The sequence below is a fragment of the Parasteatoda tepidariorum genome, chromosome 11, assembly GCF_982258835.1.
Source record: "Parasteatoda tepidariorum strain Cologne lab strain chromosome 11, Ptep-v5.0, whole genome shotgun sequence".
Taxonomy (NCBI): Eukaryota; Metazoa; Arthropoda; class Arachnida; order Araneae; family Theridiidae; genus Parasteatoda; species Parasteatoda tepidariorum.
The window spans coordinates 33447384-33472135 of record NC_141765.1 but is presented as its reverse complement, the minus strand read 5'-3'; the positions used below and the strand labels follow the sequence as shown (position 1 = coordinate 33472135).

Sequence of the window (24752 nt, the reverse complement as noted above, 5' to 3'; positions counted from 1 at the left end):
ATGAAATTAGTGTTTTTTTTAAACATACATCATTGCTTTGTTCAGTTACTTTAAAGCGATGCTATAAATTTTCATTTTAATGGTATTCCTATGCACAGTCGGTGGGGTAAGCATTTTTTGATAAAAATAATCATCACTAGAGAAATCAAAAAGAATGAACTGATTTTGTACACTAAATTCTTATTAATCAAATTAAAGTCAATTACTTTTAAGCCTTTTCAAATACTACGGAATCTCTTTTTTTCTCCAGTTTTTGGTGCCATTAATACGCCATTTTCTTCAAAATTTGAGAGGTGCATAATATGTATTATAGAGCGTTTCAATTTAAGTATTATACCCTGGTGGACACGTAAGGGTAAAAAATACATGCCCGATGCTTTTCGAACCCTTTATATAGAAAATCAGTGCAAAAAAATTCACCCTATTCCTTTCTGTTTTTATTTTGAAGAGCAAAGTTTTGCTAACAAACCTTATTATAGCACATTTTATAACACAACTGAAAATATAGTTCAAAAATGTTATGTTTAACAAACATTGGATTAAAAAAATATACACATCAGTGGTAGCAAATTAATATTTAAGTTAAAAACTGAATCACTACTGAAATTTGAAGTATCAGTACTGAGAAAGGTGGGATAAAACCTGTTTGTTGCTTCCTTTACTTCTGCAAGTTCCATGCCAAGTAAAGTTATTATTTTTTTTAAAGCAAGTAAAATTATGAAAAACAATTTTAAGAACCAATGTCATTTTCAGCTTTACACTGTCATAGCTTTCTCGGAAAAAATGGTCAAATAACAATATATCAAATTATTTCTTTACCATATTTAATCGAAACAGCTAAATGACCAGAAAAATATGGTATTCGAACTGTAAGTTGTGAGAAAAATCGTTTATTGACTGTTTTAATACGGTTAAAAAGTCAGAATGCTTCCCACGCCAACATAGGCCCACCTTATGAATCACTTAGTTTCTTGCAGCTGGGTACATATTATAACCGAGAGGGCTAATCTGTAAATTTCATGACCAGCTGAACAGAGGTTCAGATCTCAGCGTAGTTAGCTTAAATATTTCTTCTATTCTTACAACTCATGAAGAATTTCCAGTATGCTACACTTTCCGACTGGTGATGGACTATTAAACTACGAAATTCTTACTCTCGCATGTCAGCAACACAGAACAGCAGAGCAAAAAAAGTATAGTACTTCTCATCTCTCATGATAGATGGCACCACCAGATATACTTATAAAGTTACATTCCTCGGTTTTGACAAAACACAACTCAACCACAACCTAACTCCAATGTCCATTACATAACTTTACTCTAATCTCCAGTTAAATTTCAATTCAACAGTTTTGAAACCATGCTAGTTGTAAATGGATACAGAACCGTATAATTTTGTATTTATGTTTTTTTTTTAAACCATACCAGTTGTAAACGTTTCAAAAACAGTTCAGGTAAAGAAATGCTCCTAATTTTACCGTTAAATGGATATACACAATCTGCTGCCGGTTACTTTATTGTAATTTTCAGTTTATTTATTTTAACAGTTTAGTCTATGAGTCTTTAAATATACCACGCTTATGTCAACTTTTTTGAATGATCGGACAAAAGATTGAAATAAAAATTCAAGAAATTTATTCCTACAACCTTTAAACGGTTTCAGATGCAGTGCTTATTTCTGCAAATAAATAAAAAGTGATTCTTGATTTCTTCATCTTGTCCATATGAATCACCTGAAGTTACATGAAATAATGATTTGACTAGCTGAAATTTTGTTAATCACATCAAAAGTTGTGTAATTTCTTTTCTTGATGAACTATAGACTAATCATAAATTTATGTCTTATGTCATTCTTATACCAAGGCTTCAAAATGTATCGCAGCATCTGTACTTGTGATGTTAATTATGTTTCTTGTGGTATTGGTTTACAGAAAAACCACCAAACTGATGTTAATCGTGGATACGGTGGATCTTCTGCATCAATCTGAAAAAACATGAAATATATTAGATTAACTTTCCTTCTATTTCAACAAAAAATTTGCCTAGAAAAATACGTTTATCTAACCATGATTATTGTGAGTCAAATATCAGTTGTCTAGAATAGGTTATCAGGAACATAAACTTTGAGATGAAATTAGAATACATTTTATTTTTATTTTTTATTACAGAAAAAAATATTTATATAAATAATAATTAACTTTCAGTAAAAACATTATTTCAATTCAAAGAGCTAAATTTGAAAATGACTATTCTAAAGGCGTCTGAGTATTATACAGATAGTTTCTATTTGGTTCTGCTATGTAAAACAGAAATATAATTTTTTTCCAGCTTTTTCACAATGATAAAAAAGTATCAAATATGTTTTAATTACCCTTTTCTTGATTTCTATTATTAATTTGTTATTTTTATAAATTTACATTCCATTATTATTCTAAAATTACATTCTATTATTATTCTAAGATAGCATTTTATTATTATTTCAAGATTGCATTCTATTGATATTCTCAAATTGCATATTCTATTGTTATTCTATAATAGGTTATCAGGAACATAAACTTTGAGATGAAATTAGAATAAATTTCATTTTTATTATTTTCATCACAGAAAAAACTAATTATATAAATAACATTTAACTTTCAGTAAAAACATTATTTCAATTGAAAGAGCTAAATTTGAAAATAGCTATTCTAAAGACGTCTAAATATTATACAGATAGTTTCTATATGGCTCTGCTACATAGAACACAAATATAATTTTTTTCCAGCTTTTTCACAATGATTAAAAAGTATCAAATATGTTTTAATTATACTTTTCTTGATTTCTATCATTAATTTGTTATTTTTATAAATTTACATTTTATTATTATTCTAAAATTACATTCTATTATTATTCTGTGACAGTATTCTATTATTATTGTAAGATTGCATTTTATTGATATTCTCAAAGTACATATTCTATTATTATTCTAAAATTACATTCAATTATAATTCTAAAATTACAAAAAAAATTTCTTCCATAGTTCGCCCACACAAAATAATTTCAATCATCCCTTAATAAAGCAGTGTTTAAATTCTCAGTTAGAAACTAACAGTCATGCTAATTTTTATGCGTCTGTTATATTATTTCAATAGGAAATGAACCTTTAATTAATGAGATAAATTTCAAACTCACATTGAATGTGTTATCATCGAATCTATAATATCTGTCCCCTTTAAAGAAGTAGGATTTTCCATTTTCAAACTGAAATGCAGCTTCAAGATTATTCGGCAGGCCAGTCCATTTGCTTATTGGTTGAGGATATTTACCACTTACCGGAGGATCACTGTTACTATCAAATCGCCAATATTTATCTCCTAATAAAAATTTAAAATTAGTACTCTTAAAGAAAAAAAAACAAATTTCTAAGAATTTTGCTTGAAGTATAACAGCTTTCATTTTAAAACACTTGCACAGATATTAGATTTTTTATTAGATAAATATCGATGCTTTTGTGAAAAAAAATTCCATGAAGAGGTGGCGGAATACCGTTATTTTTACAGTAATACTATCGGTAAAATCACTGAATCATTGCAATTAAATAGATATTACTGTAAAAACTACGATATGAAATTTTACGGTAAAATAGATTCGACGGAAGGGAAAATATTTAACATATGGTGCAAATGTGCGTGATCTTGAAGTTAACTTTTTGGATTGTAGGTGTTCATACACCATTACGTAAGCTTGATTTAGTGTTAACTTGAAAAAAAGTGCTCCTTCACACAATTTTTGGGGTTGTTGCGCATTTAATTCGGAGAGATATTACACCACAGTTTTCACAGTGTAGCTGGGCATGCAAGGGCCCAAATAAATAAATAAAATGATGGATTAACTGTCTTCTGCTAGTGACATTCTTATATGCATTATTTTAGTATACATGTAGCGTAAATCAACCAGTGAAGGAAAACTACCCAGTGAAGGAACATTTCATATATATTGATTAAAAATAAGAATTTAAAAGATTTTTCTATAGATTGATTGGTGACAATAGCTTACTGCCAAACAATAGGAAGTCATCTAGCAATGTTTTGGATTACCTGATCAAATAGACTTCTCTGGAAAAATTTTTGAATTTGTTATTATCTCTGCAACACCTTGTTTCTTTGAAAAAATTATAAGGTGAGTGTTTGTATTTATGTGTTTGAAGTGGAATTAATTGCATGTAATAATTTTATTTTTCTCACTGTGAAAAAGAGAATTCAAAATATAGTTATTGAAGTTACGTTTTATTTTGTTTAAGCATCATAGCATAATAAAGTACTGAGATAAGGGGGTGTTTATTCACTGGATCATCAAACGAGGAAAAGCCAGTGAAGGAACAAGTGTTCCTTTACTAGTTTTTTTTCTAAGTTAATGAAAATAAAAGATAAACTTTAATTTTCTTGTACCTTTAGTGATGTTCCGCATCAAAAGTATGTTAAAAATACGAAAAACAACTTCTAACCAGTGAGGGAACAGGCATGTTCCTTTTCTGGGCATAGATTTCCCAGTGAATGAACAGTATGTGTTAATATGTTGACACTTTAATTTTCAATTCATGATTACAAAAAAAAGCTAACATTTACCAATTATTTATATGTTATAATTTCAAGAATAGGCTTGTTTTTAAATATTTGTATAGCTTATAAATTCATAAAGAGCATTAAAAAATAACCAAAATTAAGTGTTCCTTTACTGGGTGTTCATTCACTGGTAAGAGCTGCTCCTTCACTTGGTCTTCTTACTACTTGTTATTTGAACCTCCAAAACTTTAAAACAATATTATGTAAGCTCTCTACAATTTTTTTACATGATTTGCAATTAGTAACAAATATGTTGACGCTGTCATTTAACTAAAATTACGAACTTTGAAATGAATATGATTTTTTAAAAGGCAAAAGAAGCTTAAATGTTCTTTCGCTGGTTAGTTCACCATATACATATTTGTAAATTTAATACATTACATAATACACTTTGCTTCGATTTTATAATTCACACATAATTGCAAAATGAGCATTATAATTATGTTCAAACATTCATCGCTTTATAAATGTATAAGGAAAAAAATCACTAACCTTTGAAAAAATATGTTTTACCATTATTACCCCATACAAAAGCAGCATCTATTTTATCTGGTATTCCTTCAAATCCTTGTGATATTCTTCTGGGATAACCAGGTTCCATTTCTTTGTTTTTAAATTTCCAATACCATCTTCCCTGTAAGTTAAAAATGTTAAAGCGTAATTAATGAATAAAGAAATGTAGAATTCTGTAAACACTTATGCATCAAACATAAAACAGCATAGCATAAGCTGTTCAATTTGAAACCTCTTGTGCATTCAAAAATGATTGAATTTGATACAATTTCTGGAAACTTTTACTTTACGATCTAAATTCAATAAATATATACTGGGTGTCCCATAAATATTTTATTTTAAAACCGGTATTGAACAACCGACCCAATTCTGAGTTGACGGCTATCAATTTTCATTTTTGTAGCCTTGTAATTTTGAACCCAATCCAGAAGACTCCTGGATCAAGCATTGGAGAAAACTAGCCTTTGTAGAAGACTTTTTGAGGGTACGAACCAGTATTTGCATTACACGAAGAGATAAACCACAGAAACCTCCCATGGTTAGCCTGACGATAATGGAATTCTAACAAATGATCCGTCTACAACTGAGAATATTTTAGATCAGCACTGTAGTCGGTGTGAGCCAGGAGCAAGAATTCGTATTAACCAGCCACCGCTCAGATTCGATTCTGGGTCACCTCATTGGGAGACAAGTGCTCTATCCTCTGAGCTACCACGCTCTCGCATTAATATTTTTATTTCATTTCATAATCGTCGTAGGGTATATCAAAAGAAAAGAGAACTGAATAGCAACTCTTGACCTGGAAATGTTATCGTACACTGTTAGGAATATCATATCAATTGATGCCTCTTAATGAGTTCCTTTTAAGAAAAAATTGCGATAAGACTATTTTCTCCAAATTATATGTTAGAGGAAATTCGACAGTAAATATTATATTTCATATTTGTTTATTTTACGTTTACTACTTTCTTTTTTACTTTAATATGCAAATAAAATATTCGTCTTATTTAATCTGACCTCGGCCTGTACAGATTTTTTATCTATTTAAGTACAAGTAGTGTATCAATAATTTGTTAAGTTACCCTAGGATCTTAAGTATGAAATGGTTGAGAAGCACTAACGTATAATTTTATGTAAGTAGCTAAATAGTAGATTTCTCTTTCTGGGATTAATTCACAAATAAAAAGGACTTAATCTTTTGTACTAATTGCACACTGTAAAAACTTTCGAATCAAACTACCAGCACCTTGGGTTCCGATACTTTTTAATCCATTTTAACCGAAACATATTACGGTAGAAAAAAATTGATTTACCTTTATTTTTTTAGCAATAATCACAGTAAAATCTTTGAATCACTTTAATTGTATAAATAATAAATGTTATTGTAAAAATTACAGTGTAATATTTTAAGGTAAAAATTAATTTTACGGATGATATACCCAAAGCTCTGGTATTTTATACCGTAATTTGATTCAGAATATTTATAGTGCACTATTAAGCATTATTACTAGGCAGGCATAAACTACTTTAATCTTACCAAAAAGACGGGAAAATATTTAATACGCATTAGTTGCTACATCTCATAACATTTATGTTTGTGTTGACCTACCATTACACCTTTGACTACCATGTATGCATACATTTTTAATTTGTTTTAATCATACCTTAAAGAAGTAGGTCATCCCATTCGACCACGTTAAAGAAGCATCTAAATTTCCATCAAGACCATTCCAGTCGTCCTTAATTTTTCGGGGATATCCATCAGCTATTTTGTGATCGAGAATTCTCCAATAAAAATCACCTATATTTCATAAAATTTGATACTTGTAAAAATGCTCTCATAAATCTTATTCTCTAACTACAAGTTGTTCTGTAATGTAAGGCAAAATTAGTATTCATATTTCCTGCAAAGCATATCCTAAAATATGTCTTACATTTTGCGTAACTCACTAACTCTTGCTAGCAGTGTGTTACGAAATTATTTGTTATATTATTATATATCACTTCATATATCACTAATTTTTATACATACAATCAATAATTTTAAAACAGTAAAGATACTAAAATAAGTTATATTTCATCAAATAAATAAAAGTTAGTTTCATACAGCAAATGATTTTTTAAAATCTAGGTGTTACATTAGTATAAGACCACCTATTTCTTTTTTCAAAACTGTTTGAGTTTCAAAATCTTTTATACTTTTTCTTTGAAAATCGTATTTTAAGTTTAACTTTGTATCGCAGAAAACGCAAACGATAGTTAATTTTATTTATTGAAAAACAAAGTTAAATTTATTTATTAAAAATTCACAATGCTTCGCGGAAAATAATTATCTGAATAAGAAGTTCGAACAATTTGGTTTTTTAAAGGCTCTGCAAAGTCGGAACATAAAATATGTAAATTAATTAAACGTTCTAAAACTGCCGTTCATTCTGTTTAAACCAAAGGAGGTTCATTGGAAAATATAAAAGATCTAGTAGGAAACATAAATTATCATCTTGAGAAAATAAATAAATTGCTTGCAATGACACAGAACTCGTTTACTCGCAAAATAACTCAGCAATAAGTAGACTAAACTCCCATACAATTATCTAGTGCACTTAGAGACGAAATTTCAATTATTCTTCGAAAATTAAAAAGATAGCCAAGGCTGTTAAAGCATCATAAAGAAGAGAGTTTAAAGTGGGCAAAACAGATCATGATATGGGATGCTATGTGGAGAAAAGTTTTTTTTTCGCTGAAAAGAAGTCCAATTTAGATGGCCCAGATGATAATAATTAATACTGGGATGATTTGCGAATGGAATCTCGTGATTTCTACTATAGACAAATGGGTTGTGACTCGGTATATGGTCTGGGGAGCTCTTGCGAATGAATATAATCACCACTATGCATATAATCACCTATATGATTCTATATACGACCTGAAAGAAACTATCATGGGTGAATGGCACAAAATTCCTAAAACTTAACTTGAAAACTTGATTCAGTCGATTAAAATTCGCATTTTCGAAGTTAGTCAGAAAAATGATGAAAAAGCATCCTTTTAGTTTTGTAGTAAAGTTTATTTTAACTGGTGGTCTTATAATATTATAACAGTCACTTCAGGGGGAAAAGTTTCGAAATTGGTGACAAAATATTCATATCTAAATATATCTTTTAAAAATTACATGCATGTATTTTGTTCTTCATTCATTTTCATTATCTTAATTTAATTTTGGAAAATTTAAAGTACTTGTAATTAAAACCACAAAAATTGCGTCCGTCTTATAATTTTTTTAATACTCTATCATAAGACCACTATTATTAAGATAATATTATATTTAAGATATTAAAAACTATATTTAAGATAATATTTAAGATCTTAAGAAACTAAATTTAAAATATATATTTAAGATATATATTTAAGATATTAAAGACTTATTCCTGAGAAATAAAATTTTTAAGAAGTCGTTTCTTTAAAATTCAATTTCTCAAGAACTTTTCAACCGTTTTTGCTCAAATTTAATATTTTGCCATGTAAAATTGCATACTTTAACACTAAATTGCCCGAGGAAATCATTTTGACTGCTTTTTAATTTCAATTAGAAAAACAATGATGACACAATTTCTTAGAATTTTGTGACTTTTTGTACAACACATAATTTTTTTATTGTTAATATTTACTAATAACTTGTTTTATAACTGAAAATAATATCAAAAATGTTAAAAATTCATTTTAAACAAATTTCTTTATACATTAGTTATTCTTTCACAATGCAGACATTTTGACTGCTTTTGGACAATTTAGGTTTTCAGTCTTTCTAGTGTTAAAAAGATGTAAAAAATTGTAAACTTTGCAATTCAAATTTTTTTCCGACAGTTATTGAATAACATAATAAAAAATAATAAATACATACTAAAATCTATTTTTTGCATAGAATTATCTTTGGATTAAACGAATTTTATAGGTGTGTGCAAAAGTTTCTTAAATTCGTTTAAAAAATTCTCCAGACATGGAGAAATACGCTAAAAGTAAACTTAACATTAAGGGGTCCAAACTTTAGACCACTCTCCTGACCAAACTATGGGAACCATAGTTCCCTGATATCCGCTACCCCCTATATTTTAGGGTTCAGAAATCCAAATCGGTCGAAAAATAAATATTTATTCAGAGAAAGTACGTTTTTGTGTCTGATTTTGTAACTTAAAATATAGTCTGCACTAATTAATTAGCATATTTGAGGTCACCCCTCCAAACCACTGAGAATGAATCTGAGAACGTGAAGATCTGATCATTAGATCAAAAGTTATTTAGGGTTGCTCGTTTTTCTTTTCTTTTTTTGCGCTCTGAAAATTGTTTCATACACATGAAAAAACATAACGCAATAATCTCACATTACATATTTATAAAATTAATCCATTTTTCTTTTATTCATTTTTTATCACTTTAAAATAATTTAAAAGCATGTGTTATGTATTTTCGGATTTATTTTAAAATATTAAAATTTTTCCTGTTATGTAGTCATATGTTTTTATGTTTTTTCATGCTAATCCACATTTGTGCACAAAAATTACCCTTAAAAAGGTAACTATTTCCGTTCTGTGTTCGTGTAGCAGCATCTATTGTACCATCTTGACATACATCTGGAGCATCATTGGTATCAGGTGATGGGTCAGAATGTTCCTCTTCAGGTGCAGGTAGTGCAGGACCTCCTCTTGAACCTACAAAAATGCAGTCATTTTCATTCTTTTGTGATCCACTATTTAAAACTTGTGATTATTTATGTATTTAAGTTTTTTTAAGAGTTAAGAGTTTTAGTTTAAGTTTATGTAAAGAGTTTTTAAAGAATGAATTAATTTTTTCAAACATCAACCTTACCCTGTCTTAATAATTTCAAACAAAATGTTTAGAGTTAGAGTTTTATTGCTGTTTAACAAATAAAAAATTATCTTACCATATAGAGCTTGAATTGCCTTTATATCATCGATATCAATTTCAAATGAAGGATCATACCCTTTGTAATGAGGAGTCATAATTGCATTTAGTTCATCCGTATGTGCAAGACCCAGAGAATGACCAAATTCGTGTGCTGCTACTTGGAATATATCGGTACCTGTTTAACAACATAATACACGTATTTAAAGAGAGTAAAGAAATAACTATTTCTGTATTATGGGTATTATATATATATATATATATATATACATATAATAAGAACTTGATAGAATAAATCTAAATTTTCTTCTCTAGATGCATTCCTTTACGGCAGAGGCATTTCGAAATAAAAATTAACTATCCTAAGACAATTAAAATGCATGAATGTCTTTATAATTTTGAGTCTAACTGAAGGATGCAAATTTCTAAAAAGAGTCTGTTCTCTTTTTTTTTTTTTTTTTTTTTGGCACACTCAATAATTGAGAAATTATTTGGATTTTACTTCTCAAAATCTTTCACTGCCATTTTTCCCTTCGAAAATAAAGTTTCACAGAGAGTGGTTAAATATAACTTCAAAAATATTGCTTGAAAACGTTTTTCAAAAATTTTTAATTATTTAAAAAATGTTTTAAAAAAGTTAGCATAAATTGTGATGCGAATTTTCAACCGAAAACATAACAAAAGTTGCGTGAAATTAATAAGATGAACACTTATTCCTATCATTCCCTTAGAAACTAAGAATATGTCCAAGTGCCCAATGCAAACTAAAAAGTTAAAAATCAATCGATACCTGAACTTTCATCGATAGTCCATTCTTCTTCATCATCGAAATGAGCATTTCCTCCATATTGTGGAAAAAATGCATGAGCTAATGTATTACCCGGACCATCGAAAGCATCCTTATCTCCATGCTCTCTTCTTTCAAATCGAATATCAATATCAACTCGACCTCTCTTTCGTTCTCTGAAGGAAAGCGGTGCAACATCACTCCACACCTAAAACATTTAAAACAATCTCATTTAATATTTATCTTGGTGATTTCAATATAGTTTATTAATAAAACATGCTAATATTTATTAGTAAAAGTTAATGATACATTAATAATAATACTTTAGTAAAAGTTAATAATATGATAAATCCAAATGAAATGCAGCATGCAATTTTTTAAAAAATACATGCCCCACGGGAAATACAATTTAATAGCTTTGACACTAATTAAATGCAACTTTTTATCCATACATGCCTATCGGGGTATAATTATTTATTTATTTATCAGAAACTGATGAGTCGCCACTCAAAGGTAGCAAAAATTATCAAATTGCCAGATGGAATGCATCAAAAAGGCGAGAAAAAAAAAGAAAATGAATTATATTTGATTAGGCTTAGTAGTTACTAAATTTAATTATAAAAAAACAAGTAGAAGGGCATGCATTCGATGAAAATTCTTACTTTTTCTGATAATAATACTCCTTTCTTAATAAAATTTTTCTTCATTAATTCGATCACTGCTTGTTCGTGTCTAATATTTTTTGATTACTAATACTTCTTTCACTTGATTTATACTTAATATGGAAGTTTTGATGTAGATATTACGACGTTAATGTTTCTTTCCTTACAGATTAATATACACTGGGGAATAAATATTTGCTGCATTATACAAACACTTGTTAAGGCTTACTTGTTAATATTTGTAAATACTCTTAGGGCATCAGGATCAAGAGTAAATTGCATAGAAATCCATGCAAGAAAATGTCATTGGGCTTGACTAGGTGCGCTTCCCCTATTATGACTTGTTCAAAAGTACACAAAGAAGCAGTTCATATTAGGGAAGAACCCCTAGTGGTGCATGATGACTTTTTCGGACAAGGGTTCCCATGCCATTTTAATCCTGATGATATGCTCTGACTCCCTTAGAGGTTTATTCTAGCATTTACGTGATTCTAGCATTACGTTTTGTATTCTATAACGTTTTTAAACTTGTAAATTTCGACAAAAAATAGACTAAAAATGCCATTTAAAAAAAAAAAATCTGCAGCTTGGAGAAAGAAATCAATTGCAGAGTTGAAATCAGTGGTGCGAAATAGATCTTTTAAAAAATCTCATCCAAACGAAAAAAAATTATTTCTCAGTGTAATAGGTACATTCATAAATTTTCATGAACATGCATTCGAAAAAGATGTTCTTATTGGAGCATGTATTTTGAAGATTGACATGTACTGCGGAGCATGTAGAAATATTGAGATTTATCATGATGAATTGGACATATTATTAATCACTTTAAAAAAGAATCTGATTTTTGTCGAAAAAATCTTAATTTTTACATGCTGCTTTTATTTGCTTGTTCTGCAGCGTCTAACCCACGTGCTTTAAGCAGCACTCCGCAAAATTATTGAAATGTCGCAGACTATATAAAACAAGCAAAAACTGAGTTCACAATGCTACAACTTTTCCTTTTAAATATATTGTTGCATCTTTTAAATATTGAGGAAGATTAATTTTTAGGTAGGTTGTTGTGTGAAAACACAGGTGAAAAAATAGAAATCTGAAATCCTAATATTTGCTTACATTACTACACTGTAGCAAAAAGAAAAAAAAAATACTAAATGATCCAAATTTTTGTCCACACTCTTGACCAAGCAATATTTGGTCCATATTTTTCAGATTGCAGCTACACCCCCCCTCCCTATTTCAAGCGTTAAGAATCTAAAACCGTCAAAAAAGAAAAAAAAACTATGTTTATTTAAAGAAAGTACGTTTTGTGTCTGATTTCGTAACTTAAAATATCGAATGTAATCATACCACTAACATTGAGTCGTAATGCGTAAAAATTCAATCATTAGATCAACAGTTACTCAAAGTGCACCTTTTTTTATTTTCGCGTTGTGCATAATTGAATTTATATATTTTATTTTTATAAAAATTGTATCTAATGAAGGGTAGAGTTAATTTAGTTTACCTTGAAAGCTTTTTCGAATTCTTTATCCACCTGGTCTCTATTTCTTACCCTAGACGGGTATTTGGAAATTCGATAAGTAAGATGTGTCATTCTCCATTTGCTTCCTAATTTTCAAAATAAAAATTTATGAAATGATAACATTTGAAATGAATGAGGAATTGATTAAGACAAAATGAAATGAATGAGTAATTGATAGCTAATGAGACAAATTTTGCACGTAACTTCCAATTTAGTTTTTAAAACTAGTTGTTTATTACAAATAATTTTGGATAAATTTTATTTGTAAAAATGTTACTCTTGCTAAACTGTGTACCGTAAAAAGACCATGTGGTTTGATAGGCAATACATGAAATTTTGACCCCCCCCCTCCAACATTTAAATTCTGCCGTAAGTATACATTTGGAAAGAAATTTGTCGATTTTCCGATTTTATCAATCTAAGATGATTTTTTGGAAGCAGATTTTTTAGATTATCTGGCAATAAAAATATATAATAATGCAAAATTTAGAAAAACCCAGATTAAGATGGGTTGTATATTTACTTAGAACTAACTGCATTAGGACCCCCAGAATGTATTTATAGTCATACCAACTAGCACTTAAAAGAGAAGGTAGTCAAAACCGATTGCCTTAATAGTGATTTAAAAACATTAAAAACAACTGGATGGATAAATAATGCGAAGGATACAGTTGCATGGTATCAAATTCCAAAGAAGGCTAAGGCCCATCCTGGGCAGTTACGCCACTAAGGAATGAAGGAAGCTTAAAAAAAAAGACCCTTTATCGGGTCGACATATGAAAAAGGGCATGAGAATTTTATCAAGTGGACGCATTGGAGCAGCAATTCTTTTTGCTACTAAACTTCTAGGTAATTTTTAAAACTGTTAAGCTATTTTAATCGATTAAATGATTTCAGTCTTAATAACTGAAATTTTAAAAGTATTTCTTTTACTAAAACAAATCTTAATAAAATTTTTATAATTGCCTTTAAAGATCCTCTTAAATGTAAAAAAAATGATTAAGGTTTGCATTATTATTATTATATATTAAGGTTCGCATTATATTATTATGAACAAGTTCGCATTGTTACGAATACTGCAAGGATTATAATATAATTAAACTGCTAGCATAGGAAGTTCTATGTTAGGAAAAAAAAAACTCGTTTTTGTAGTCGGTGGAAGTACAGGTCTTTCGTTTCATCTTTAGAAAATAAGAAGATTATGCAAAATTATTCTTTTCACAAGAATTACATAGAATTCATGATTAAGATCATAGAAATATATAATACCTTGTAAAGCATATCGTTTCTTTCTTGTTGTATCAGAATGACCAATTCTATCCTTAACTCCACATCGTGGTTTGCTCATCATTGCGATAGTTTGTCTATCCAAAACACCTGTAGCAAAAAAAATGTACAATTATTTTTAAAAAATTTGAAATTTATTCAAAGTTCGTTTTTAATTAGTTTAATTTTAACTGCCGACGATGAATACGCAACATAGATGAGCTAAAGAGGGGAAGATTTTGAAACATTATCAAACTGATGAAATCACATTGTAAACAATCAAGAAAAGAATCACAGAATATAACTTCTTGTTAATGTAGCTATGAACTATGGCTTTCGTCGAGAAAATATAACATTCAAGATGTCAATTATTTTAATAATTAATAAAGTATTATTTGTCACTATTATTGTAATTTTAAATTTCTCTAGATGGAATATTTTTTTTTAAATATTACTTCTTTAAAACTAAGTTTTAGGCAGACAAAAACTGCTTTGATCTAAAAGGTTTCATTTTAGGAAAAATTTTTGCAAGCACTTTTATTCTGCGTTAATATTACTTAAATTTTTCACAGTAAAAATTTCCGGATCAAACTCCGGTATAAATTTACCAATACTTTTTACCATAAAGTCTACTTTTACCGGAGCATGTTACGAAACAAAAAATCAGATATAACACAATTTTTACAGTAATAATTACCGTAAAATCTCTGAATCACTCGATCTCATTAAATAAATGTGACAGAAAAAAAGTTGAAGTATAATATTTCACAATAAAAATGAATTTTACGGATGATGCACTCAATGTACAGGTACTTTATACAATAATTTGATCCGGAATTTTTCACAGTGTATGTTAAAACTTGAAAACGTCTCAGAATGTATTATATAAAAATCCTTATTTTTCGTTAAATTTACAAGTCACTACTCAAATCGCAACACTTTTTTTAAAGGAATTAAGATTCTTATATTTTGATTATGCTGAATTTGACATATGAATGAAGTTTTTAAAACACAACAATGCAAACAACAATTTCACAATTAGATAAAAGGATTTTTTCTTATTTTAAACATATTTTTAAGTGCATACAAAAATTTCTGAAAACTAAATAAAATGTAAGTAATATGATTCTTAACCCAAGTTCTTTTTAAATTGAAAGTTAGAAATGTAATTAAAATATTTCAGATTATAAAACGCCTATCTTAAAAAATGCGTATATGAAATAAAAACATGCCATAAAGTCTTTAAGACGTTATTAAGAAAGTAGAATTTTTTGAAATAAAGAATATTTTTTGAACGATATTTAAGAAATTGACTCTAAAAAAAGAATAAGTGGTATGCTTCCAACTACCGACTTAAAAAATTTAGTATGTTTCTAAAATGTATATTTAAAATGTATATAAATTGCGTAAAATGCAACGAGAAGTCTAGTTTAAAGTTAACCAATATTTAAATTAGGTACTAAGACCTCTGTTTAAACAAAACTTTTCATGTTTATTCAGAAAAAAAATGTCTCAAAATTAATTTCAATCATAAAATTTTTCCTTTTTCTTCTTTCTCGTTTTATACTTTTGAATATTAGAATTAGCATTTTCAAAAATAAATTATATGGACTTTTTTCAAAAGTCTTTTTCAGAACGATTTTTCATTGAATCTTAAATAATTTTGCAGTGGTAAATCTTTGGTAGATTATATTTTTCGTACAATCATTTCTATTCTAGATTCAAAAAAATTTCTATTCTGTTTTTATTCTGCGAAGAATTTTAAGAGGGTTACGGTTCGTAAAAACACTAATTATTCGGGTGTGCAATTTGGATAAAAATTCCAAATGTATTTGAAAACCTGTATTTAATTTTTTTGCTTATTATTCTTCAATATTTGATGCTAAATGTAACATTAGTCATAAATTGTTTGAAGTTTCTTTCAGATGATTGAAATTTGAAGAAAAATACTACAATCAAAAGCAGCAGTTTCATTAATTTATTGAGGTATTATTTTCCACTTATAACAAATTCATTTTTTTTTTTTTTTGGATCCGCAAATAATATTCGATTCAACTAGTTTTTATCCAAAAACGATATATAACTTAATTGTAAATAATATACAGCTTTCATTACAAAACGGAGATGAACTGCATTAAAAAAAATCCATATTCAATAAGTGATGTAATTCACATTGCATAGAAAAGCTTTCACCTTACGAGCCTTGAAATTGACAAACCTGTTTGCTGCTCTAAGTTTGGAGTCTCTTTATTTTTTTCCTACAGGTCAGCAATGCAAGCAATTACCAGCAACACTCATTAAAATGTTGTTTGTTTTGATTATTGCTTTAGTTTACGTTTAATTGATATTTTATGATGACGGCGGAAGCATGTAGTTCTCTATAATTTTTTGTGATTATACCAATGAAAATTAAATTCAAAAATTTATTCAGAAAATTTCATAACTAATTACCATAAAGGTAATTTATTAACTTAATCACAATGATACATATTTAATAAATTTTTACAATATAAATTTAATACAATTTATAATATCTATTTTGAAAACTCTAAAATATTTGTTTTACTTTTCTAGTTGTAAATCTTCTAGTCTATTCTCTCATTCTCTCCTTCCCTTTGTTTACCAAACATTAAAATTTTTTTTACAAATTTTAATTACACTTTTTTCCAGTTTCTATAATTTAAATTAAGAAACAAATTTAAAAAAATACTAAATTTTAATAACATTTATTCAGCTAAAGCATACGTTGAATATCAAAGAGAATGTAACCAACTCTCGAATGATTGTGAAAATTTGTGTTAAATTTTAAAAAAATCATTCACATTCCATTAAAATATTTAACTAAACTCAGTCTCACATTCACAATTTTGAGATTTTTAGTACAAATATAGTTGGAGTTTCGATGCATATAAAATGTAAATTAACTTATTGACAAAAAATATACAATGCCAGTACGTCAGTATTATCGACAAATTAATTCGAATCAAACAAAAGTGATTTTTTTTCTTTCATTATTTAGCTGATTTAAATCAGAGATGCGTATCGTTTGGACTAATATGAGGCACTATATTGTATGTATAATTATTTTAAAGCTAGAGCATTTAACACCTTTTATTTGTGACAGATATTTTTAAAAAATACAAAGAAATTGCTGTTTTACTTTATACTTATATGGGATTAAATCACATTCCTTAAATTCAATCGAATAAATGAAATAAAATAAAGGTCAAAAGTTGTTTTTGTGATATTTTCTCCATGATAATTTAATAAATTTAGTCTCGATAGCCTTTGAGAAAAAGGAATATAGAATTCTGCAGTTTTTGAACTAAATTAAAGCGACTATAACTAATTGAAATTTAAATCTGTTCAAATAAATACTTATAATTTGAATCATTGAATCAATTGATTTGAATCAACATTACAATTTTTGACTTAAATCAGATTACAATCAGATTCCTGTCAGCAATTGCTGATTTAAGCGACGAATCTGTACCACACTCTGCTCACAACTATTAAAAACTCTGCGAATTACGAAAATAGGAATTTTGAACTTCGTCGTTATTCATCTTCACTGCTACAATATTTCGATAATTTTTACGACTCTATTTTTTCAATTTGATGGTTACGATTTTCATAACCATTATTGTATTATGTGCAAGCCAAAAATACATTTTTGACGCTCAATCAGGAAAAAAAAACATATTTGCTTGAAAGGAACTTATAATGTTTAATAATATTATGAGTTTTAAGATGTTACCAGTTTGGTTTAGACCAGAAAACCGCTGGAAATCTTTTAAGGCATTTGAAATTGAATCTCCTGCAGTGAGAGAGCCGGTTCTGCCATCTATTCTGTTTTCCAAATATCCAAATTTTTGTAAGAAAAGCTGAAATAAAAAAATTTTGTTTAGAGTCTTGATTATGTCTCAAAAAATCATGTCACTTTAAAATTACAAAATATTTACATACACATTGTTCCAAAACTCAATAAAATTAAGCAGAGGCTGCATGTATGATGATTATTCTTGAAAAATATATTTATAAGCCATGTTGTGGATGATAGTTATTTAAAATATATTTTCCTAGATAAGTTGAAAAATTTAATTATCTAAAAGATTTTCACTTACTGCATGCTGTATCTTCATATATGTTATAGTTGATACGAATAACATTTTTTGGTGAAAGAACATTTTTCTTAAAAAGGTATATTTTAAACGCATTTTAAACGCATTGTCGGATTTTCTCAAAGAATAAATAAGCAAATTGTGGTCTAACGTAGCATGGCAATTATAATTTGCTCGAATAATTAATTAGCAAAAACTCCTGTAAAAAATTCAGATTCCTAAGTTATGGAAAGTGAAAAAAATTATATCAATAAAGTCATATAATGAAACTTTTTCAAAGAAATCAAAACCACCAAAGTTGGTGTATCACTGGAAAGAGATTATTTTGCTGTAAAAAAAAAGCATTCAAATCTCATATAATAAAGAAAGAGATTTATTTAAAAAACAATTCTTTTCATGCAGCTGACATAACCACGTTATTTGGGTAAAAAGTATCAATACAAAGGAACTTATAAAAAGAACAACTTCGAAATTCAACAGTTATTGGCTATTTTTTTATTTTATAACCGTCATCGAACAGCCAACCCAATTATGGGTTTACGACTACCAATGTTCAACTCCATATTCGAGTAATTTTGAACCCAATCCAGAAGACAAGGGAACTCCTGGATCAAGTATTGGGAGAAAATTGTCTTCGTGGAGGACTTTTTTTGAGGGAACTAGCCTGCATTTGCTAATGAAGAGGAAATCCATGAAAACCTCTCACGGTCGGACTGACAACAAGGGGATTCTAACCAATGATCCGTCTACCACTGAGACTGAGGATATTTTTACGTTAGCACTCTGGTCGGGGCGAGCAGAGTGCAGAATTCGTATCGACCACCCGTGGCTGGGATTCGAACCCAGTTCTCCTCATTGGGAGGTTAACGCTTAATCCCCTGAGTCACCACGGCTGAGTTATTAGATATTAACTATTTTATAACTAATTTTTTAATACGCTAGCATTAAATGCTGTTTTTTAGGGAAAGATTAGGAGTTCTTTAATCGGTGTACCGCTGAAAAAAAAGATCATTTTATTGAATAAAATAAATTTGAACCTCCCATGATAAAAGAAAATGATTTAGTTGATTTAAAAGAGGAAAAAAGAAACTGTAAAGATGCATGAATTTGTTTCCGAACACGGAAGCGCTTATTATTTTATTTTCTGATAAGCAAGCCAGAACTTCTGAGGAAGACGTATTTCTTTCTTTTTGTTTTCCTCCGCCAATAAACACTGTTAGGTTATTATGAATTCTAGAAGAAAATTGTAAGTATAAAATAATATAAAGCGGGATTTTGTGGCAAGTTCATATTTCATGACGTTTGTATTTTCATTTATTTTACAAAAAGTGTTTTCAAAATATACACTGCAATAACTGTGGCGTAATATCTCTCCGAATTTGATGTGAAGCAATCATAAAAGTTGTGGGAAGGAATACTTTTTTTAAGGTTAACACCAAATCGCGTTTTCATTTACAATTTAAAGGGTAAATTTTACTTTATTTTATTTTATTTAATCCGTCGTTGAACAGTCCAATTTTGGATTTACGACTACTAATGTTCAACTCCGTAGCCTTGTAATTTTGAACCAATCCAGAAGACAAGGGAACTCCTGGATCAGTACCCCCAGAGGTATTGATTTGTTATGGGAACATGGAAGACTTTGCGACTCGATAGATTTAACGTGCATCTGTCACCATTTACTACACGGGAAGTCTTCGGCCGGCTGGGATCGAACCCAAGACCGCTTTGACATGGGCTCAGTGCCCTACCAACCAAGCTATCCCAGCCTTAAAGAGTACATGAAAGCTCTAAACACCGAACCCCAAGATCACTCGCCTTTGAACTACATGTTAAATTTTTTCACATCCGAAAACTCCAATGTTGGCGAGTTTTGATTTTCTCTGAAATTGCTTACAATCGATAACGAGTGGGGAGGGTTTGCAGCTGTCTTTAAAGTTGCTTATCATCTGCAGATGCTAAAGTTTGCAGTTCAGAGTATGTATATATGTTTTTAGCTATGTATGTTAAATTTTCAAATCCAAGCAAACTGTATGAAATAATTTTATAATGTATAATTTCTATTCGCTCCTGCTCTATTAAGCCTAGTTCAAATTCTTCTTAATATTCTCTCTGGTACGCGTATGGATGGTTTACCAACTCATTTTATTTTAAGAATTAGTGTAAATATGCATTCTAAATTAATAATTCTAACTTTATATTATATCGTAAAAATAACTTTACTGAATAGTATGTGTATTTATCTTATTGTAATAATGCATTTTATTTTTACTGAATATCAAAAACGATGGCAGTTTCTTCACACCAAGTAGTGTAAAAGAACATTTTTCGTGGTTCACTATACGAAGAACTATTCTTAGTTCATAATGTAGTTGTAGAACATCACTTTGGGGTAAAGTAGTTCCCCCCATTTTCGGTGTTCAGGTACACAAAACTTTTTTACAGTCGCCAACAAAGAAACAAAATAAAAAAAGCGGACTACCCTGAATAAATTTTTAACTAATGATCGGATCTTTACGTTCTAGGACTCAATCTTAATGGTACGAGGGGGTAACCTCAAATATGCCAATTAACGACGATTTCTTTAATTACGAAATCAGACACAAAAACGCACTTTCTCTGAATAAACATATCTTTTATTCAACGGATTTAGATTTCTGACAGCCAAAATATGGGGGGTAGCGGAAATGTAGGAAATATGGTCCCACTCAGGAGAGTATCCAAAGTTTGGACCCTTTTTGCATATTTCGCAATGTCGCGAGAAATTTTTAAGTGAAATAAAAATGTTTTGCCCACAATTATAAAATTTGATTATTTAAAGATGATTCCATGTAAAAAATAAATTTTGGTATTTATTTATTATTTTATTTAAAATAGTCGAGAAAAATTTTCACTCTTAAGTATACAATTTTTACATAACTTCAAAGTATTTAATTTTTTTAATATTACGTGGCGAATCCCAAATTTGAGCAAAATCGGTCAAACAGTTTCTGAGAAATCGAATTTAAGAAATTTTCCCAAAAACTATTCGACCGATATCGCTCAAATTTTGTGTTTTGCTATTTAAATTGCATTCTTTAAAGTGAGGCAAAAAGTTGCATACCTTACAATTCAAACTTTTTTCGACTATTATTAAATAAAATAATAAAAAATACTAAATATTTACTAAAAGTTATTTTTTGCATGAAATTATCTTTGGATAAACAAATTTTAAAACTGTGTGCAAAATTTTTTCAATTCGCTTAAGAAGTTATCGAGATATGGCGAAATACGCAAAAAGTAAAATTAACATTAAGGAGTCCAAACTTTGGATCTCTCACCTGAGCAAACTAGTGTGACCATATTTCCCAAAATACGGCTACCCCCTATATTTTGGGTGGCAGGAATCCAAATCCGTTGAGAAAAAGGTATGTTAACTCAGAGAAAATACGTTTTTTATCTGATTTCAAATCTTAAAATATCGTCTGCACTAGTTAATTAACATATTTGAAGTCACTCCCTTGAACCGTTAAGAATGAGTCCTAGAACGTGGGGATCATTAGATCAAAAGTTATTCAGGGTGCTCCTTTTTTTTTATTTTTTACGACGCATTGTAGATCCGCAAAATAAAATTGAAAAGCACAATAAAAACATTTAAGTTATGATATTAAGTCTATCTGAAAGCACCTTACACGATGCTGATTAGCTATATGAAATATAAGACATGGAAAAAATGTTCAGGGTTTTCCCAAAAATATCAATCAAGATAACCTTTTGGGGAAAAACCAAAGACGTGTTCATCTTGATTGACCTTAAGATGGGGTCAATAATGTTAACAGCAAACCAGATAAAAGTGCGTGTTTTTAAAATTTTGAATCTACAATTTTTTTATTACTATTTTTAACTTTTCTTATTTTTGTAAACACAAATTATGACCTCAATCATTTTTAATAGTTTAAAAGAAATCTTTATCGCTAAGTTTTGCGCGTATTTTCTCTCTTTCTGAAATTTATAGATTACATTTTTGAAAATTATGCACTCAGCTATTAATTATATCCTGATTCAGAAAATTTATTAATCTATTATTGTTCTGATAACATCAAAAATATAATAATAAAAGTAAAACTATCATTCTTTACGTTTTAAAAATTCTTAGTTCTTTATTTATTCCTTATACCTCCATATTTAGAACTTCATTCCTTATTCTTAATTTTTTCAAGCATGCTCCGCATAAACCTACATCATTTTTATGCAAGCTATAAGATGCAATTGAACCAAAACAGCGTATTTTCATTTTCCGATAATATTTCTAGAACATGATTTATCCAATTCGTCAGGATCATTTATCATTGTTTGAAAACTGTCTATTGGTTTCAAAATCTCAGTATTTGATAATACTTTTTAAAAAGTATTTTTTTTCTCACCATCACCGAAAATGAAAAAAAAAATTTCAAACATTCGCTCTTTTGTTTCTATTTTTAGTATCCCCCGTTACAAAACTGTTTTGTAAAATATATGTACTTTAGTAGTCTAAATCATTATTACGTTTCACATCTGCAGAAACTAAGAAAAACTTTGGTTTGCATTTCAGTTAAAAAACAAATAGTCAAATTGTTTATAGACGGAATTTATTATGTACTTGTCTAAGACAGAAAATCGTTCAAGTCTATACAATTAAGGAAATTTTTTTTAAAGTTATATAAGTGAAAGTATGCTAGGAAAATAAAAATAAAAGGAGCATAAAAATTCGTTCGAATTTACTTTTAGCAATAGAAAAGAAACCCTTAATTTTTGTTACAAAACAGCGATATAAAATTTTATTGAAAACTCTTTCGATAATATTTATGTTAATATAAAACTTTACTACTAAAAGCAAAATGTCACGCGTTTGCATACATATTTTTGTTCATTTACTATTCCTCATTTTCACTAAGTTCTTAATATTGTTTTAAAATATACTACACTAAGAAAAAAGGTATGGTCAAAACTACCAGAATATGGTGAAATTTACCGTGTTACTGATGCTATGGGAACGCCAAAATGCTCGATAGTTTTAGATAGAAAAAAAATCAGATAGAAAAAAAATCCATCATGATATATATATTCCTTCCTTTTCAACTAGAATTATGTTAGAAAATTGTAAAAAAAAAATTACTCATCAATAAATAAATATCAACCCATTCCTTAAAAAAAATCCTTTCTATATTTATGGTTAAATTAATAATCACGAGTTAAATATAATTGATTTGTTTTTCAATTAACTTATAACATATTTATTACTAAATATGATAATTCACTCACCGCCGCTCTTATTTCTTCCGTAACTGGAAATGGTTGCGAAATAATCACTAAACAGAATACACAAATTATAGTAACGCTTATGCTATATCGCATCGTTCTTTAAATGATAATCATCTCCCAGCAAATGAAATAAACATTGTAAAAGGACGCTATTTAAAATCCTGTTCGTTGATGCGCTTCTCGCTTCGCTTTCTGATATCAGTCTGAAATCTTTCTTCGCTATAAACTTTTTGATAAATTTCTGGAGGCAACATCACTTAGACTCACGTGATTTAATCATTTCCTTCAACAAGGGGATACTAGGTGGCGTAGCTACTATTTGATATTCCAGTTACTCACAAAATAATTAATTAGCAAATTATGGATGAATAATAAAAGTTTCACAATAAAACATGAAGAAAAAAAAAAACATATTGATAATTTCTGTGTTTTCGAGGAAGTTCTTAATTTGTAGATTTGTTTTGGTTCAAAAGTGTATTATTATTTATTATTATTATTTATTACTATTATCATTAATTAATGATTTATTAATTTTTAATGAAGAAAAAGGAAATATATTTCTACACCTTTATCTATAAAAACTTTATGATAAGTGGTAGCAAAAATGTCAAGCTTAAAAGTGTAGACTAGGTAACAAAGACATACTAGCATATTTGAAAAGTTCTTAGATATCTCATTCAATTTAGTCCGATATACATTTTGCAGAAATTTGAGTAGTTATTTTGGGCAATGGCAATGATTTAATATTTTCTCATAATAATTCTTCTAATTATAATGTTCATAATAATAATAATAATACTATTAATAATGATATTGATATTATTGTTAATAATGAAAATAATGATAATGGTAATGATAGTATAGGGAGGAAAAAATTCTGGTAAAATTACTGTACTAGAAAGAGATGACAGTTCTGGTAAAAAAAACATATACCAGACTATTCTGTGCTTAAACTATTCATATGTAATTTTTAAGTTCATATGGTAATGGTTCACAGGAAATGGTTCACTGATTTTCAAAAACTATGGAACTTATTACCAATATTTAGTAAAAAATGTAAAACTGAAAAGTAAATTTAAC

General features: G+C 28.5%; 1 protein-coding gene across 1 annotated transcript; it reads right to left on the bottom strand.

The window, feature by feature from the left end:
* Positions 1–415: 415 nt before the first annotated feature.
* LOC107450087 (matrix metalloproteinase-14) lies at positions 416–23937 on the bottom strand. The gene is made up of 11 exons (XM_043042132.3): positions 23673–23937; positions 18029–18155; positions 14275–14382; positions 12988–13091; positions 10822–11026; positions 10051–10209; positions 9671–9817; positions 6779–6915; positions 5094–5235; positions 3172–3353; positions 416–1984 (listed from the first exon to the last, which is right to left on the bottom strand). The coding sequence occupies exons 1-11, from the start codon at positions 23763–23765 to the stop codon at positions 1904–1906; spliced, it is 1485 nt and encodes a 494-aa protein (XP_042898066.1). The 5' UTR covers positions 23766–23937; the 3' UTR covers positions 416–1903.
* Positions 23938–24752: the final 815 nt, after the last annotated feature.